The sequence below is a fragment of the Nicotiana sylvestris genome, chromosome 1 (genome assembly GCF_000393655.2).
Source record: "Nicotiana sylvestris chromosome 1, ASM39365v2, whole genome shotgun sequence".
Classification (NCBI taxonomy): Eukaryota; Viridiplantae; Streptophyta; class Magnoliopsida; order Solanales; family Solanaceae; genus Nicotiana; species Nicotiana sylvestris.
In genome coordinates this window covers 42,965,986-42,986,435 of record NC_091057.1, presented here as the reverse complement: position 1 = coordinate 42,986,435, position 20,450 = coordinate 42,965,986, and the positions used below count along the sequence as shown (strand labels likewise).

General features: G+C 34.6%; 2 protein-coding genes across 2 annotated transcripts; both read right to left on the bottom strand.

Moving 5' to 3' along the window:
* Nucleotides 1–8,021: 8,021 nt before the first annotated feature.
* On the bottom strand, nt 8,022–8,825 carry LOC138869429 (uncharacterized). Its single transcript, XM_070147048.1, has 2 exons — nt 8,649–8,825; nt 8,022–8,555 (listed from the first exon to the last, which is right to left on the bottom strand). The coding sequence occupies exons 1-2, from the start codon at nt 8,823–8,825 to the stop codon at nt 8,022–8,024; spliced, it is 711 nt and encodes a 236-aa protein (XP_070003149.1).
* Nucleotides 8,826–10,324: 1,499 nt separating this feature from the next.
* Nucleotides 10,325–10,921, bottom strand: LOC138869419 (uncharacterized). The gene is made up of 2 exons (XM_070147037.1): nt 10,809–10,921; nt 10,325–10,724 (listed from the first exon to the last, which is right to left on the bottom strand). Exons 1-2 carry the CDS (start codon nt 10,919–10,921, stop codon nt 10,325–10,327), a joined length of 513 nt encoding a protein of 170 aa, XP_070003138.1.
* Between the last annotated feature and the right edge of the window lie 9,529 nt (nt 10,922–20,450).

Sequence of the window (20,450 nt, the reverse complement as noted above, 5' to 3'; positions counted from 1 at the left end):
GTTATCTAATCATAATAAACAAATTATAACCTATAGTTTGTGAATAAACTGTACATAATTAAAGTCAAAATTAACAGCCAAAAGAGATTTTGTGGATCTTTGTGTAATAATCCTCCCCTATGGCCCATTGAGCATGATTTTTCTTACTAGATATAGCACTAATTTCCAGGCTAATTAGTCAAAACTTTCTCTCATTAGCGTTTCAAACCGCAAGTATAATTGTTATTTACAGCAAACATCTTTAAAATAGGAGAATCTGTTAGTGGAAAGAATCTCCCATTACTAAGATTGCCCCCATTATTTCGTCTCTTCACATCATGAAAATTGAAAAGGATATTGTTATCGTCAAAGCTTTAAAAAATTTGCCACTTGATATTATCCTGAAATTTGCCACTTGATATTCCAATCACATTTTATCCTTGATATTACGTAAACAGAGGCCTAAAAATCAGTATTTTTGGTGTAGAATCAAGTTGCTTTTCAATAAGGCGAAATGGCTTCCTGGCCACTTAAACTTGTCGGGTTTTTTAAAGCCGATACACAAACTTTGGATTTTCCCATTTGAACACTCGAACTCGTTTTTTCCGTAACTAATAAACACATTTGACCATTGATCATGCCTATGTGGCGTTAGTCGGTCTTAATCAGTAGCCCGCGTGAGGAACACGACGCACTGGAGCGTGAAAACCCCCTTCCCAACGCCCAACAGTACAAAATGGGTTATGTTTAATTGTGTTCTTATTCATTCCTTCTAAAATACCCCATTCCTCCATTTTTAGAAGAAGAGACAAAACTTCAGCTTCTTTCTCCCTGATATTATCCTCTTTTGCCTGATAATCCTCTAACTTAAGCTTCATCCCATTGCAAAGATCATTTGACGCTTCTAGATCAGTCTCCAGTTGGGAGATCCTCTCTTGGTGAATCTCCTTTTCTTCCAGGACTTTCACACAAGTATTATTGCTTTCTTCCAATTTAACCTGCAAACCTTTAATTGTACCAACCATCACATCCACCACAGTTTTGAACTGTTCAATAAGATGTCGACTGTGTGTAGCCGCCAATAGCAATTTCTCAGCGGTCTTTGCGGGCTCACTGCTAACTCAAAATAATCATTTCGCCTTGTTTTTTCGTGAGTTGTTGCTAATTAAGTACCAGTAACTCAAAATAATCATTTCGCCTTATTCAATTCTGGGTCGGAGATGGCATTCTTCAATTTTGGGTCGGAGATGGCATTCGCCTTGTTCATTTCGCTGCAACTCTCCGGCGGCTCCAGTTGGTCGGAGATGGCATTCCAGTGGTCCAAATCGCCCAAGAGCAATGCCAATCGACTCCTGCTGCTGAGGAGGTCACGCCAATTGGCCATTACAACAAATTAATTGTCACAACTTTAAAGAAAACAAATTCTGCGACAGTGTTGATCGGAAAATTTCTCCGGCAATCTACCTAGCTAGGAAAAAATAGAGAGAGGAGAAGACGAAGAAGAACCTAGGAAGGGAGTATTGATATGGAAGTAGAAGAAAGAGTTGCAGGTGTGGGGAGGGGGCGAGATGGGAAAGAACGGGGAGGGGGAAGAGGAAGCTGGAAGGGTTTAAGTGTTTTCTTTTTTATTGTATTTATTTTTATTTTTAAAATATAAATATAGGTGACAATTTTTGGATTGGTCAATTGCTGACTGGATGGACACGTCTGTGTATGTGTAATACACGCGCATAGGCTCAAGGGTCAGATGTGTTTATTAGTTAAGGGAATCATGAGTTCGAGTGTTCAAATGGGAAAACCCAAAATTTGTGTATCAGCTTTAAAAAACCCGACAAGTTTAAGTGGCCAGGAAGCCATTTCGCCTTTCAATAATATATAAGAGTTTAACATAGGGACAACTGGATCTTTACGCCCAAAAAATTTCCAAGAATGTGGAATCTTTTAAGATTACGAAATCCAAAAGGTGGCAAAGGGGTATTTGGCCAAGCAATTAGTGCATGGCCAAACTTTTAAAAAGTGTTTCTAAGTGTATTTTTTTTAAAATTGCTTTTCAAAAAAGTTCTTCCGGGGATAAGCTACTTTTTTCTGCTTCTCTGCTTCTATTCAAAAACACTTTTTTTTCCTTCAAAAAGCTTGGCCAAACACCTTAACTTTGAAAAAAAAATAAACTTTTGACAAAAAAATCACTTTTAGCCAAGAAAAAAAGCTTGGCCAAACAGGCTATAAGGCCATTCGAAATATTTCTTCTATTTTTCTCTATTGCTTACAAATAGTCCACCTAGAACCTTTCTATTAGAAAGAAAAAAAAAAAAAAAGTTGTAGTTCGAGTGCAAGTTAAGTAAAGTCGCCAAAGGCAGTGGTATCATTACCTTCCACCTGGCACTCATTTTATAGCTTGGTTTTATTATTATTATTATTATTTTAAGTTCTTAAATAATTCACATAAAAAGAGAAAAATATCCTTAGCACTTTGTAGAATTTAGATCTACTTCTAATCGATTTGACATTAGTCTAAAAAAATGTGTGTACTTTATCCTTCCGTTTTGCATCCATAGAAATGCATGTGCACTTGACTAAAATGTTTTTGGAGACTCGAAGGTACGTCGATGTAATGTAACCATGATTCACTTTTAGACTCATTCTTTATTTCTCATGTTGCAATAAGATAACATTGCGCTGCCTTAAAAATGAAAATGAGTTAGGAGGAATTTCCTATCTGATTTGATTAGGAAATAATAGGAATATTGAAAGCATGGAGCTTCAATCACACCGGTCAGCTCGGTTGAATAACCGCTATTGCATATGCAGTGTATTATTAAAGTGTGTGATAATCTCATCTAAAAGCTTAAGTTATTAAAGAAAATATACTTTTATTTACTTAATTATGTCTTCAACATGTCTCCTCATGTGCGGGCTTGATTTGTTTTGATGAGCCAAACACGTAATTTTTTTTATTTTTTTTATGTTGGGTGGTGGTGAGACTCGACCCCAGAACCTGTGTCTGCTTTGATACCATGTTAAAATGTGTGACTATCTTATCTAAAAGTTTAAGCGGTTAGAGAACACACTTTTTATTAATTAATTATGCCTTCAACGTGTATGATTGATTTCTTAAACTATATTGACTCCACATGTGGAAAGAGTTAAATGTAATGGGATTCTACTTTATCGACATGTTGTGGGTTCATACAAGTTCAGTATTTTCAAATGGAACATAAATGTAGATTGTAATGCGAAAAATCACTAAAATACTGCAACTGAACCAATAATTTTTAAAAATAATAAGTTCATGCTAAATATTTTAAAAGTTGAATCCCCGTAGGTTAAATTCTAAATTCGTCTTTTTTTTTTTTTGGTAACCATGTAAATATTACCATTAACAAACAAATTCTTACACTTAAAGAGCATCTAATCTCGCAAACATACAGGGATCAAGGTAACCATGTAAATATTACCATCTACATTCGTCTTTGAATGCGCTTGTCCATATGGGAAGGGGAGTTTTGAAGTTATTATGTGAAATGCGTCGTGTATGTGATTTAATTATCAAAATGTTCCTTAATTAATTATAAGTAGTCCACGTGAGAAAGGTAGAACAGTGTTTGGAGATGGAACCGATATTGTTTCAGTTGGGAGAAGAAGAGCGTATAAGAAAACTCTGCCAACACTATCACTTGCCTTCTCTATGAAAGATATGAAAGGAATCAGACTTTTCATTTGTTCTGGAGTAAATTATCAAACAAAAACAAAAAAAGATAGCCACTTAACCGAAATCTAAATCGTATCAAATAACACAAGAAAAGAGATGTGCTCCTGTTTGTGGATGAACGAAGTAAGAAAAATAGATAATTATTCTGTTTTCCTTATTTTTTCTTGAACCATAATATTGTGCATGTTTTCAAGTGGGTTATGCATGTTATTTCAATGCCATTTGCTTCAAATGTTAGGCAAAAATTGATTGACCTTATTGGTGCAATAGTGCTTTGACAGAAGAGAAGGGGCCATCTAATATGAGAATTAAGGTGTTGGTCCTGGCATGGGAGGGTGTGGATGTTAGAGGGTGATCACCAAAAGTTGTAGTAGAGTGGTAATTAAGTACCTCTCGATCCTTAACCAAAGGTTCGCGTTTAAGTTCTGGGTATGAATTTTATTTTCGGTAAGGAACAATTCACCCTTCAAAGTGGGTCTTTCTGACATAAATCAGGATTAGTCGGGGGCACTTCAGATAACGAATACCAGACGAGGAACCAAAAAAATGTTAGAAGACGAATGAAGCAGAGCCAAATTAAGAAGAACATGGTGGCAGAATCATCATGTGAAAAAAGAGGGAGTGTGACATGACATTGGCCTAATTTGCCACCACCTTACCATTGAGAATATTTATTTCCATGGGAAATAGGCACACATTTTTCACTTGTAACATGAGTTGGATAAACTTGAGCAAAGAAGGCTTAGCTGTTAGTACTACTTTTTACTTAAAATGGGGTATTTAGTTTTCATCCAAAAAGTAAAGGAACCAGAAATCTTAGTTCAAAATAGAAACAACACTATATTAAAAAAATTCTTCTTCTTCTAGTTCTTGTTAGTGTAATATGTACAGAATAATACCTAAATGTGAGGTCGAAAACATGTGAGTTAGTTAACAGTCAAGTTTCATGCTCCACGTTACAAAATTCCATCTTTGCGCATGCTATAATTCTCCAGCAAGTTAGGATCTTGCTCCTTTCTTCTCCACGTCTATTTTTCTTTTTCATTTATTCTTCCCTTTTCCCCTTTAAGAAATATACACGTTAGTGTAACAAAAACTATTGAAAAAAAAGTATTTTGAACCACCATCCGATTTATACAAGTGTAATTTTAAGCACACATTGAGATGTAACAATCTTGTTGATGCTCGATTTATATACCAAAATTATACGAGAACATTTGGAAGAGTATGATAGTTATACTTTTTGCCTGCACACGATACAAAAAAGTTTGGTGTTATCGTGTTAAGGGAGCAAATGATACGATTCATATACCTGGATTATACTATAGCGTTTGGAATGACATGATAGTTATAATGTCTATTAAATATTACTTATCATATCTCATAGAGTCATAGATGGAAATCATTTTGAAGAGCAGCATATTGGTCGTCAGGTATAAATCAAAGAAAGGAGGAACTGACTGTGACAAATCCCTTTTTTTCCACAGTCCACTAGTGGACTTGGGAGCATGACCTTTAACTTGTGTTCTGAATTAACCTAAATATTGTCGTCCACCCAATCGTTTAAATTAAAAATAGTCGGTGGGGTAAATTTTAAGTATAATTCATATGTAATATGCATATAATTAATGTATAATTCATTCATATATATATATATATATCGGCTAAGAAAAGTAAACAGTAAATCTAACCGGCTATTTATATAAAGATCCATTTTTATTTTTAAATTGGGCCTGTCAGTGATAGACTCAGTCAGTGATATTTGCCCAATTACCATATCCAATTCTTGGGCCTCTTGAGCCTTGCTTCAGCCTTGTAGGGTGTATGACGGGAAGTTCTTTTTCTTTTCTTTGGGAAATTTTACAATGTGTATCTATTGTAAAAATTAATTCCGCCTGTATGAATTTGCTCACATTACGGTTTTAAACCCGCATAAGCACAGATATTGTTGCGACATGTCCACCTAGGCACGGTTAGTGCTAGGGGTGTCAATGGTTTGATTTGGCCGGTTATTTTATAAAATTTATATCATACCAATTTTTTGGTTATTCTATTATGTATAACCAAAATTAGACTTTTCAAAACCGTCTCAATCATGTCGGTTTATTTTCGATATCGGTACAATTCGGTTAATTTTTGGTATTTTTTTAAAAGTCATGTAAAAGTCACTACTAAAAGTAGAATGCAATAACGTGCACACTTTTATAAGACTTAGCAAAACTCTCTAGACAGTTTTACTATTTAAATGGTGATAAATTAAGAAAACATGAAAGATGGCTAGAGTATAAATCCATCAACTACTCTATAACAACATAAAAGAAACTAAGCAAAGACAAGAAAAGATAAATCATACGTGTAGAAAGATATTAACTAAGTTAGGACTCAGAATAAAGTCTATAAAAGATTAAATATTCAAAAAGATAAATCTAAATCATACGAAAGGAAATATATTCAATACATTGTAGTTTGCTGCTCATAATCGCTAGAAAAATTTGTGTCTTGCTAGTGAATATGCTAGAAATAATTTAGTTTTAGTAGGAGTAGCTTAATAGGATTGGTAATTATCAGATTTCAAGGAAAGCAGACATGCATGAGAGAATGAGAGAGAAGACAATCTATAAAATTTCCATTGTTATTCACGATTGGAGAGAAAAATTGAATTAGCTAACAAACAAAGCTCAGCTAACTACTTATATACAGACACTAACTAACATCTCATTAGTTAAGTTAGGTACTAACTTCTAATCTGTACACTTTAACCCCTGAACTTTCTACACATACAAATACTATCCTGGCTCAATACTCCCCCTCAAGCTGGAGGGTAGAAAAAGGTTCTTCACTCCAAGCTTGCATAGCAAATACTGGTGTTGTGTTCTTCCCATCCCCTTAGTTAATATGTCTGTTATATGTTCCTTAGTATTCACATGTATAGTCTTGATGATGTCAGCCTTTATATTCTCTCTAATAAAATGGCAATCAATGTCAATATGCTTCGTACGTTCATGAAAGATAGGATTTGCTGCGATTTGGATTGTTGTCTTGCTATCACAGAATAGAGCCACAGGCAGTTGTAACCTTACATCCAACTCACCAAGCAGACCAATGAGCCACACAATCTCTGCTGCAGTGGAAGCCATGCTCCTAAACTCAGCTTCAGCTGAACTTCTTGCCACTGTGTCATGTTTCTTTGATTTCCAGGAAATCAAAGCATTGCCAAAGAATACGCAGTAACCAGTGACTGATCTTCTCGTTTGGAGGCATGCTCCCCAATCAGCATCACAGTATACCTTTAGTGTCCCATCACCTGATGATGGTAATAACAGTCCCTGCCCTGATACACATATTTGACAACTCTCCTTGCTGCATCTAAATGAGACTGTTTGGGAGAATGCATGTACTGACTTAATGTTTGTACAGCAAATGATATATCCGGCCTAGTCATTGTCAAATACAATAATCTTCCCAATAATCTTTGATATTCACCAGCATCCTTCAAGAGAGGGTCTTGAACACTGTCATCAGAAGAAGAGGCTATCCTGTCAAAATCAACAGAGGTCAACTTCTGATTTACTTCTAATGGTGTGCTAGAGGGTTTGGTTCCAGCTAATCCAAGTTCTGAAATTAGCTCTAATGCATATTTACGTTGGCTCATGTATATGCCCTTTTCGGATCGAGCAAACTCAATCCCAAGAAAAAATTTCAATTCTCCAAGATCCTTCGTTCTAAAACACTGATGCAGCTTGGACCTTGTCCTGGCAATTTCTGTAATGCTGTTCCCAGTGACTATCAAATCATCCACATAAATGAGCACTAGAACAAGAGACGTGTCAGTTTTCTTAGTAAATAGAGAGTGATCATAGTGGCTTTGAGAGAACCCCATGGTTTGTAGTGCCTCAGATAGCTTGATATTCCATTGACGAGATGCATGTTTAAGCCCATACAAGGACTTATGCAGCCTGCATACAAGGTACTCCCCCTGCTTGTCAATACCCTTAGAGAAACCAGGAGGGACAAGTATATAAACTTCTTCAACTAAGTCACCTTGCAAAAAAGCATTATGAACATCCATCTGATAGAGGGGCCAACCAGAGGAAGCTGCTAGTGCCACAACTGATCTTACTGTCACCATTTTAGCAACAGGTGAGAAAGTGTCAGTGTAGTCAAGGCCGTCCTTCTATGTGTAGCCCTTTGCTACCAGTCGAGCTTTGAATCTCTCGATCTCTCCTGAAGCATGATACTTAATTTTGAACACCCACTTGCACCCTATAGGTTGCTTTCCAGGTGGCAATGGCACCAAGCTCCAAGTTTGATTATCTTCCAAGGCTTGGATTTCTTATTGCATGGCATCAACCCACTTAGGATCCTTAGCAGCTTCAGCAAAAGTTTTTGTTTCTGTCTCAAAAGAGTAAGTAGCCAAACATTTGGAGTAGTGAGGCTTCAAATGGAGATAGCTGACAGAGTTGGAAATAGGGTAGGCATTCTTTTGGTGACCTACATAATCCTGCATCCAGATAGGAGGTCTAGAAGTTCGAGAGCTTCTGCGAGGTTCAAAATTGCCTTTATGTTGAGGTAATGGTGCTGGTGAGTGTAGAATAGAATCAACAGTAGATGATGTATGAGAATCCATACTATGGGATGTAGGGGAAGCAACATCAATGGGACTATTGAGTGACATGTCCTCTTGTATATCTGGAGGTGGTGGATATGTGGGCATTACATCAACTGAAGGTTCATCAATTGGAAAAATGGTTGTTGGAGATAGAGCATCAGGGCCAGTAATATGTGTATTGTGATCTTGATCTGTGGATGGAATAGTTGAACTTGAATTGCATTCACCTGGCTGCTGCATAAATGGGAAACTATCTTCCTGGAAAACAACATCCCCGCTGACAAAAACTATTCGATTAGTTAGATCAAACAGTTTATAACCTTTCTAAGTTAAGGAATAACCCAAGAATACTGCAGGAATAGCCCTGGCAGAAAACTTGTCCCTTTTCTTCAAATTTGCGGCATAGCAAAGGCATCCAAATACTCTAAGATGATCCAGTGATGGGGCTTTGTTGAATACCAGCTCAAATGGACATTTTCCACCTAATATTCTAGAGGGAATTCTATTTATCAGATATACTGCAGTCATAATACACTCTCCCCAAAACCTTAAGGGTAAATTAGCTTGGAACCTTAAGGATATGGCAGTGTCTAATATGTATCTATGTCTTCTTTCCACTACCCCATTATGTTGAGGGGTATATGGACATGTACTTTGATGAGTAATCCCCTCTGCACAAAGTAACTCCTTGAGCTAGTTGTTGAAAAATTCTCCTCCATTATCTGTTCTGAGGACTTTGACATTGGAAGAAAATTTTGTTCTAATTAAAGCAATGAAGAATTTCAACACCACAATTGATTCATCCTTAGAATTCAAGAGGCACACCCATGTGAATCTACTGAAATCATCTAGAAGAGTCAAGAAATACTGTTTGCCATCATAAGTAGGCACTCTAAAAGGTCCCCACATATCTGCATGTATAAGATCACCCAATGCATAACTCTTTGTAATGCTATCTGGGAAAGGTAAACGGGTTTGTTTAGCCAAAGGGCATACAGAACATGGATCATTACAGTCACAAGTTTTGTGTTTCCAAACATATGCATTCTTTTCATAGTCTCTATAGGCAGCATTTATTCTATTAATAGGCAACATAGAAGAAATGAGACCAACATGCAATCCTCCATGTGTGTTAGCTTTGACATTCTGATCCAGCACATACAATCCATGCTCCATTCTACCAATCCCTTTCACCTTGTCATTGCAAATGTGCTGGAATATACAACAGGCAGGAAAGAAGGCAAGAAATAAGCCTAAATCCCTGGTCAGTTTAGATACTGATAACAAATTATACCTAATTGCACCTTTCTTGAATTACTCTCAGACAGTTCCATATAATCAATATACAGATATAGGCTAGACACCATGTGATTCGTAGCTCCCGAGTCTATAATCCACCTTTTTTTTATCATACTCAGAAGTGACAGTGGTATACCTGTGACCTTGGCATGGGCAGCTGTATCAGTTGAAGTGTTGGTGTTGACCTGGTTGAGCATTCTTAGCAACTGAAGATATTGCTCCTCTGTAAAGAAATGTCCCGCAGGTTCAGTTTTTGACCTTTCTATCTGTTCATTTGGGGCTGATGTACATTTGTCCATCTGCACATGTGCTGCAGTTGCATTCCTTCCAAAGTTCTTCCTCTTTGGTTTGAAATCTGCAGGATATCCTACCAATTTGTAACAGACATCCCTAGTGTGTCCCTTGTACTTGCAATAATCACAATACAACTGATTCTTCTGCTTGTAGCCTCCAGTGTATGTTTGCCCTGTGTTATAGCCCACAACATTAGCTCCATAACCTGTATTGGAAGCCATTGGGTTAGCTACATGACTTGTGTTATAAGTCATTGCTTGAGCTCCTATTTCCAAGTTACTGATGCTAGCTGCCTTAGCTCGTTGACTCTCATCCTGCACAGCCATTGCATAGGCTTCATTGATGTTTGGAGTTGGAATCATCAACATAATCTGACCTTTCGCCTGAGCAAATGATTCATTGAGACCACTTAGAAACTGCACTAGACGTTGTTGCTAAATATGTTCCACAAATATCCTTGACTCAGGACATGGACATGAAGGAGTAGGTGTCATAGCATCATATTCATCCCATAGGTCCTTCAGTTTAGAATAGTAAACAGAGACTGGTGTCAAACCTTGCTTAAGGGCTATAATTTCTTGCGACAAATTGTAGATTCTAGAGATGTTCTTCTTATCAAACCTTTCCTTCAGATCTCTCCACACATTACACGCAGAGGACCCATAGACCACAGTACTATAGAGCTCGTTGGTGACAACATTCATTATCCATGATAGCACAAATTCATTGCATCTCTCCCACTGATCGTGCAAATTTTGCTCAAAATTTTCCTTCTTACAGGTTCCATCAATAAATCCAATTTTGTTATTCGTAAACAGTCCAATTCTCATAGATCTAGACCACAAATTGTAGTTCTTTGTCCCTATCAGCTTGAATTCAATCAGATGCTCTCCCGGCGTGTCTGATGGTCATAAATACAAAGGATGAGTGTGTCCTAGCACAGCCTCAACGGGATGAGTGTGTCCTTGCACAATCTCAACAGGATGAGCGTGTCCTTGCACATTCTCAGCATTCAATCCATCATTAGCCATTTTTGCTCTGAATTAGGAACCCTAGCTCTAGGACGACGAACTCCGACGAGAATGAAAGTCGAGAGAACAAATCAGAACTGTAAGAGTGACAGAAAGAGGAAGATACAGCGGAATTAGATCGTCCGCTCTGATACCATATCAGATTTCAAGGAAAGCAGACATGCATGAGAGAATGAGAGAGAAGGCAATCTGTAAAATCTCCATTGTTATTCACAATTGGAGAGGAAAATTGAATTAGCTAACAAACAAAGCTCAGCTAACTACTTATATACAGACACTAACTAACATCTCATTAGTTAAGTTAGGTACTAATTTCTAATCTGTACACTTTAACCCCTGAACTTTCTACACATACAAATACTATCCTGGCTCAGTAGTAATTACGAATTTGATTGTAACAGCTTGTTCACTTGTAATCATTTTCATAATTCCAAGACCCAAGGAAAAACTTAATGCTTTATTATTTTTAACCTTAATATATAAATAAATTTTCCATGTAAATTTATTCGGTACGGTTCGATATTTTTTTGGTTTATTTTCGTAAAATAAAAAATCAACCCTAATTATCGGTACAATTGTAAATTTATATAAAAACATACGGTATTATTAAAAGAAACCTAAAAATCAATATGGTTCGGTCCATGGGCGGATCTACGTTAACCGTGCTGGGTGCTGAAGCACCCATTAACCCCGAGGCAAATTCTGTATAATTATACAGAAAATACAGGAAAAACGGATATAACTAATTAACCAGCACCCATTAACCAAAAAGGTCTCTGGGTGCTTTGGTTATGAGATGAGTTTAGAGTTCAAAGTATGAATCGGCCTGCTTGAAGCAAATTTTTTAATAGCCAGAAATTAAAAAAAAAACGTTGGCTGCTCTCCCTTTCCAACTAGTTCTTTTACCTTTTTTATTCTCTTCCTTGTTGACTTACCTTTCCTTTTGTTTTATTTTTTTATTTTTCCTATTCCTAATAAAAGTAATAGTCTTAAAAGTTAAAAGTAGCTTCTTAAAAAGCCAAAAACCCTTCTTCTCGGCTTCTCCTTAGAAAGAAAACGCAGGGCACTTGTTCTCCCCAGTAATTTCAAAATCAGAACATAAATAAAAGGTAACAAAATTTGGTATTTTAAATTTTTTATTCAAGCTAGAGGAAACAGGAATTGGGGTTTTCTCATACTTATTGCTTATGCTTTGTAAAAATTAAAATATATTCAATGAATTTTTTGTATTACTTTGCTGAAAAGAGTCGGTGACTACAATATTTTTGTGATAAAAAATTATTTTTGGTACTTGTCATAAAGTAAATTTACTTGTTTATGTTATTTACTTGACACCGAAACTAAAATTTTGGGACAAATGCAGATTATATTAGCAACACTGGTCACTGGGTTATGCAATTGATGAATTGGTGCTCGTACAGACATACACTCATTGCTAGCTTCGAAAATTTGTAAGTTTTCTTTGCTTTTTAAAGACCAAAATTTTATGTTGTATATTGTTTTAATTTTTCAGTGGACAGAAGAATGGACTTAAATATGTTGTTATTGTCTTGTTGTTTGTGTTGTTTATAGTGAGACATGGGTTTCACAATGGACTTAAATTTTATGTTGTATATTGTCTTGTTCTTCCAGTTGCTACTGCTTCTGTGGAACGAGCTTTCTCATCCATGAATTACATAAAAAATGAGCTTCGTAACAATATTGGTGATGAATTTTTAAATAGTTGTTTAGTTTGCTATGTAGAGCGTAAGATATTTGCAACCGTAAGCAATGATGCTATTATTGATCATTTTCAACATATGAAAAGTCGTCGAGCACAGTTATGACTAGATATCTTTTTTTCTATAATGTAACATTGTTAGTAGTTGATTGTGGCTAGTGAATAGAAGTCTTTTTTTGCTAATGATAATATTAACCGTAGTTTATCTTATAAAGTTTTTACTATCGTAGTTAAATAGGTGTGAATTTATACTATGTGATGGGTAACAACTTTTCACTTAAGAGAGTGAGCACCCACGACCTTAAAATCCTGGATCCGCCACTGGTTCGGTCGGTTTTTAGTTAGTGCTATTTATGCATTAAGAAGCATTGTAGTTATAATCATGGAGATTGAAAGTAGCAATTGATGCACATTCAGTTAAAATTTGATAGTCTCTGCATATGTAATAAGCTCCTTATGATTTGGTACGTGAATTATGAGCAGAGGAAGCTTTTATAGCTATACTCCAACTTCATACATGAAATTAGGCTCAGACATAATATTATGTTGGGCCACATCAAGCGGAAGATTTTAAATCCAGAAGGTCCGAAGTTGTAAAGTGGCTAAACCTAACTCCAGACCTGAAGTAACGTTTAGTAGTTCAAACTTCAGATTCGACTGTCTGAATTTGGAACATATATACTTACAATTGAAAGTTTAATTTCAAAGTCGGAAGTTTAAAGTTTAAATACTTTGTAATTTCAATTATTCTTTAAATAGCGGTCCTAAAAACGTATGTATATTTGTACACTTTCCCCATAAAACTTCCATAGTGGCAGAGGCGGATGTAGTGTGTTAGTTATGGGTTCAATTGAACCCATAACTTTCGACGCGGAGTAGAAATTTATATGTAAAAATTCATTAAAATAATAGATTTGAACTCATAACTTTAAAAATATAATGGATTCAATGTTAAAAATCTTAAAAGTTGAACCCATAGAATTTAAATCCTAGATCCGGCCTTTAAAAATTGACCAACCCTATGGTACTCTCTTTAAACTTGCGTAATGGCCTCTTAAAGTTTAGGGATGCTAACTTTCCACTCCCTATGAAATTGTGAAGGTAGGTAAGTCGAAATCCACATTTATGGTACTCTTTTTTTTTTTTTTTTTTTTTGTGTGTGTGTAGAATTGGAATGGACGCTAAATATTGTTAAAAAGGAAAGATAACAGAAAACAGAACTTCTAAATGAAAAAAAAATACGATTAAACGATTTAAGGTGAACTTGCGATTATTAAACTACATCTCTACCCTTTCATTTACAGTAGTACTCCCTCTTATTCCACAATATTATGTACTCTAATTTACTTGTTGGTATGTCCATTATTAGCCCTCCTTTATTTTATAAAGTTAGAGAGATAGAAATGAAAGTGGTAAGAAACAGGAAAGAAAATGGTTTACATGAATTCAAGGCGTGGTTTAGTGGCCAATAAATTAGGTTGAGAATCATAAAGTCTCTTGTTTAATAGCATATTTGGCCAAGCTTTTCTTTGGGCCAAAAGTAATTTTTTTTTTAGTCAAAAGTGCTTTTGGCAAAAAATTGAGGTATTTGGCCAAGCTTTTAGATGTGAAAAAAGTACTTTTGAGGAGAAGTAGAAGCAAGTTTTGAGAAGTAGAAAAATATAGCTTCTCTCCAAAAGCACTTTCTTGAGAAGCATTTTTGAGAAAAAATACACTTAGAAGAGTTTTTAAAAGCTTGGCCAAACAATAATTACTGCTCAAAAGTGCTTTTCAAATCAATTAGCCAACCACAAACTTCTGCTCACCAAAAGCACTTTTTTGAAAAGTACTCCTCAAAATAAGCTGATTTTAGAAGATTGGCCAAACAGGCTATAAATCTCAATGAAGACAAAAATACAAGATGATTTTCCTCTCTATCCAAATTTTAATCAACAAAGACCCGAACACCAAGATTATAAAATAAAAAAAAAGATTTATGTAACTTAAGTAATATTGTTATGATAAATATCATATTATGGTGGATGTCTACTCTTCCTTCATGATCTTCATGTCAAATGTTTAATGACATATTCAATGACATATTTTCTATGTTTAATGACATATTCCACGACATATTTTCTTCACTTTTAATGTCTATATAAAGGCCTTGTAATAGATAGGAAAATACACACAATTGAAGAAGAAAATCTCTCCCTTCTCTCTATCTCTATTTCTTGTTCTTGTTTTACTAAATTGCTTTTATTTCTTGTTCATGTTTTACTAAATTACTTTTATTTCATAACACGTTATCAGCACGAGTTTCTAACCAATTCTATATATAACTACAAAATTGTCCTACATCCGGAAAGATTGCAATCAGAAGTCATACATATCATTTCCTGGTTGAAAGTAAAGAGAAACTACATATGGTAAGTAATGAAACATAAGAATGTATAATTATCTTATACTTGTCATTCCTCTAATGTCTCATATACACACAACTTCATACCATACCTGTATTGCATAAGCACATATTAATATTACATCTTTCATATCACATGAATGGAATAAAATTTTCGAAGTTCTATATGTGAAAATCATAGTAGCAATTAATTGTTGATATGAGGCATGTCATGGTAACCAAGGATATGTTATATAAGTTGTCGTATTCATATTTGTGTGTTAACTATCTTAAATCTGTCCTACCGCTTTTAACATTTTCTTTTACTTGGATGAATATTTTTTCCTTTTGGATTTTTGCACTTGCCAAAAAAAATGGAGAATAAAAAAAATGTCATACTGATTAGAAGCATAAATCATCTTGAAGAAAACAAGAAATACTTCACATCTTTATCTAGGTTGATAAATTACTTCCTTGAAATTTGGAAAACAAATCAGCTACTGAGAAAGTATACTTCATAATTTATGGTCGTATCATTTGAAAGCAAACAGTGATTAGTATGACTACTAGAAAAGGTATTTTCGAGTATCAATGATCTACTTGATGCTTGCTACTGACTTACCATTTTCAAGTATTTTATATGAATGATGCATAAGCTACAACTGGTAAGTTGTTACCTATAATGTCACTTTTCAGGTAATATATAGTACTATATTAGTGAACATTTTCTTTTACTTTTCAAGTATTAGTACTATATATGTTTTGTTACCTATATGTTGTACTTTTGATCAAATTTATTCACTAATTGCTTGGTTGAATTGAGTGAAAGAAAGTCGTGGCGTTAAATCAAATCCAATAGGTAGGGTATACCCCGAAAACAACAATATTTTTGAAAGAGGCTTAATAAAAATTATGACAATGATTTTATGATCCATTTAAACTCTAATAGAATTTAGAAGAAATATTCTGACTACAAACGGTTGTATTTCATATAAATGCTACAAATAATTGATAAAGCTTTCCGCTGATTTGAGATTTGTACACTTATTTAAGAAAACAAATTTGATTTGTTAAGTTGCAAATTAGTTGTGTACAACTTTATTGGCATGTGATTGAAATTAAGGCTTGAGAATGAATCTCAATATTGTAGCCTATTATGCCATTGATTGAGGGTAAGACATCAGGATCAAGTCCTGATGCTCCATAATGATAAGAGTTGGGTTTGAGTCCCAATTTATTATGGCCTAACATGCCTTTATATTGGTAAGACATTGGGTCTGAATCCCAATGTACCATATTGATGATATAATAATGACTAAAAAAATAATATATTTTTCATGAAAAGGCATGAAGATTGTCCCACTTGATTAGCTTCATTCTTAAATGAAGACAAGTGGTTGAACAATGAACGTGAACGTTCCAAATAATAATAATCATCACAATGACTATAAAAGGAGAACAACAAGGTTTCTCAAAACAGTCCTTCAAGATGTGAAGGCAATGTTTACTATCAAATTGGTATGAAGCACATCATTGATTATAATCCATTCCTTGAAGAGAATGTGACTTGTGATAAGCATTGAGAATGCTGACCCATTCCTAAAGGTGAATGTGGTAATATGTGATAAAAGTAATGAATAAAGACATGCAAGACATGATTGGATGAATAACACATAACTCACCTTTGAGGGAGGTTTGAGTGAAATAAAGGGAATAAATATTATTGTGTGGTTACATGAATATGTCATTGGGTTCGTACATGTGATACACCAAAATATTTTGGCATGCTTATAAAATTTACCATGACAATTTATTATGATATAATTTTCTCAGTGAAGGAGACATTTACCATATGAATAGTATGATAAAAGATCTTGTAGTACAAAAGTTGTTAAGAGTTCCGGAAAAATTAATTTGTTACTATCCGGATGAATAAAATTATTCATGACATTGATATTGTAAAGTCTCAAAAGAAACTTTTTGAATTTCAAATGTATAAGTCAAAGTGATTGGCATATTGAGACTATAAATGAAAGGAAGATTGAATATCTTCATATTTCTATAATCATATCAGGTAAATATGAAAGATTACCCGATTTTCTTTCTATTTGTACTACATAAATATAAGCATGATGCTGGAATCATATGCCACAAGTAAACTAGAGGTTTACTAAAATAAATATTAGTTGGCATGACCGGTTGACCATCCCGGTTCAATTATGATGCGAAAAATTAATTAAGAATTACATTGACATATATTGAAGAATAGAAGATTCTTCAAGAATTCTCTTGTGCTGCTTATTCTCATGATATACCAGTTAAGGTTGGGATTGAATCCCTTGATTTCTGGAACGAATAAAAGGTGATAAATATATGGGCCCAGTCACCTTCCATGTGGACCGTTTACTATTATATGATTTTAATAGATGCATCTATTTTATGGTCACATGTGCATTTGTTATCAACTTGAAGTTTGGCTTTTGCAAGATTGCTTGCTCAAATTATTAGAGCACAGTTCCAAAATATAAATTATGATGATTTATCTTGATAATACTGATTTAAATCCAAGTTGGTTTAACAGAAATTGTATGCCTCCAATTATAGATAAATCATTGGTTATAAGAACAAAACTCCCAAAAATGAAATTTGGTATGAGATGTATTATTTAATATACAGCAGCACTTTTACGCATCTAGTAGCCAAGTTATAAAAATTTCTCCCTATAACAATCGATTCAGGGTCAGGAACCAAATAATTTCTATATAGAAATATGGATGTGCTATATGATTTAATTATGCCACGAAAATGCACATTTCCCAAAGAAGCTAGGGAAATGTGTTGGTGATCCCAACATTAGGGGGAGAAAATGGGCGGCTGAGAAAGTGATACGTGAAATGAATTATTATGAATACATATAGATCCTCGTACAAGAAAATATGAACTTGAAGTTCAAGTGATAATTCATTTATAAATTATTGCTAGACGCATTTGCTGACCCAAAGCTAAATGTCATATTTCAGCTGCTAATGCTCCAAATAGAATAAAGTCCATGAGGGACAGAGTCTATGGCACGCATGAAGCGTAACAGACCAATCGGTTCCAAAGATAAAACTCCTTGAAGAAGGAGAGAGGCAAATATTCAAAATGGTCATAATAAGGAGGCAAGTGCCCTAGAAGAGCACCACGACATAACACTTCATAAGACCTCATGGGAGAGGCTCAGATACCTGAAAATAATGAGATAAAGAAATCTCAATAAGTTATGTCTTTGTTAGGTAATAATGGAACCGACGTAAAGTGATCATCGACGATATTGTTAATATAATGTAGCGCTCAATATTATTAGTATTGATGAGGATCTTGAGCTCAAATCTGTCATGAAATTTGGATAGATAAATGATTGGCCAAAATAAAATAAAATAAAATAAAAACGCAATCAAGATTGATTTCACCTGAAAAATGTGAAGTTGAACGGATAGTCCAAACACCTGAAAGTATAAAGCCAGTGGAGGTATAAATGTGTTCTTGTGCGAAGAAAGATAAGTCGATAGACATAAAGACGACTTGTGTCACAAGAAGATTTGTAAATATCCTGGCATTTCAAGTTTTAATCTGGCAATATATGAAAAACTTGATATGCATATAATGGAAATTATTGAAGGATTTAAATTGTTCTGAAGCATATTATGGTTTCCAAGAAGTTTATTAAATAAAGCTTCAATAATCCTTATACGGATTGAAACAATCAGGGCGTATGCGGTATAATCGCCTAAGAGAGTACTTGTTGAAAGAAGGGTACAAGAATAATTCAATTAGTCCTTGTGTCTTTATAAAAGGATCTGGATTTGAATTTGTTATTATCGCCGTGTATGTTGATGATTTAAATATCATTAGAACTCTCGGGGAGCTTCCTGAAGTAGTAGACTGTTTAAAAAAAGAATTTAAAATGAAAGATCTTGTAAAGACAAAAACAAAATTGTCTTGGTCTACAAATTGAGTATATGAAAGATGAAATTTTTGTCCATCAATCAACATACACTGAAAAGATTTTAAAGTGATTCTATATGGATAGAGTACATCCATTGAGTACCCCAATGGTTGTGAGATCACTCGATATAAATAAAGATCCATTCAGACCTCATGAAAATACTGAAGAACTTCTTGGTCCTGAAGTACCACATCTTAGTGCAACTGATGTACTAATGTATCTTGCTAACACTACAATGCGTGACATAACTTTTTTAGTTAATGTCTTAGTAAGATATAGCCTTGCTCCTACAAGGAGACATTGGAATGAAATCAAACATATATTGCGTTATCTAAAAGGGACTACCAATGTGGCTTTATTTTATGGCAATGATTGCAATCCCGATCTTGTTGGTTATGCCGATATAGAGTATTTATCTGACACACACAAGGCTTGATCTCAAACATGCTATGTGTTTACATGTGGAGGCACTATCATATCTTGGCGATCGACTAAGCAATCAATCGTGGCTACTTCTTCTAATCATGCTGAGATAATTGCTATTCATGAAGCAAGTCGAGAATGTATTTGGTTGAGGTTTATAATATATCTTATCCGAGACAAATGTGGTTTGAAGTGTGACAAACTACCCATAATTTTTAATGAAGACAATGTAGCATGCATAGCCCAATTGAAGGAATGATTCATAAAAGGAGATAAGACAAAGCACATTTCACCAAAGTTATTTTTCATACATGATCTTCAAAAGAATGGTGATATCAATGTGCAACAGATTCGTTCAAGTGATAATATGGTTGATTTGTTCACCAAATCTCTATTGACGTCAACCTTCAAGAAACTGGTGTACAAGATTGGGATGCGAAGGCTGAAGGATGTGAACTGAGGCTCTCATCAGGAAGAGTTAATACGCGGTGTACTCTTTTTCCCTTACAAGGTTTTGTCCCACCGGGGTTTTCCTTGCAAGCTTTTTAACAAGGCAACCAAAAGGCGTATTTCTAAATATGTGTACTCTTTTTCCTTTATTAGGATTTTTTTTCCCATAGGGTTTTTTCCCTAATAAGGTTTTAACGAGACACATTATTTATGGACATCCAAGGGGGAGTGTTATGATAAATATCATATTATGGTGGATGTACTCTTCCTCCATGATCTTCATGTCAAATGCTTAATGACATATTCAATGACATATTTTCTATGTTCAATGATATATTCCATGACATATTTTCTTCACTTTTCATGCCTATATAAAAGCCTTGTAATAGATAGGGAAATACATACAATTGAAGAAGAAAATCTCTTCCTTCTCTCTATCTCTATTTCTTGTTCATGTTTTACTAAAAAAAAATTATTTCATAACAAATATCACTTTTTTCAAAAAATATTTTAAAGGGCTTCATTCCTCATTTAGAGTAAGTGGCGAGTATTGAACTATATTTAATTT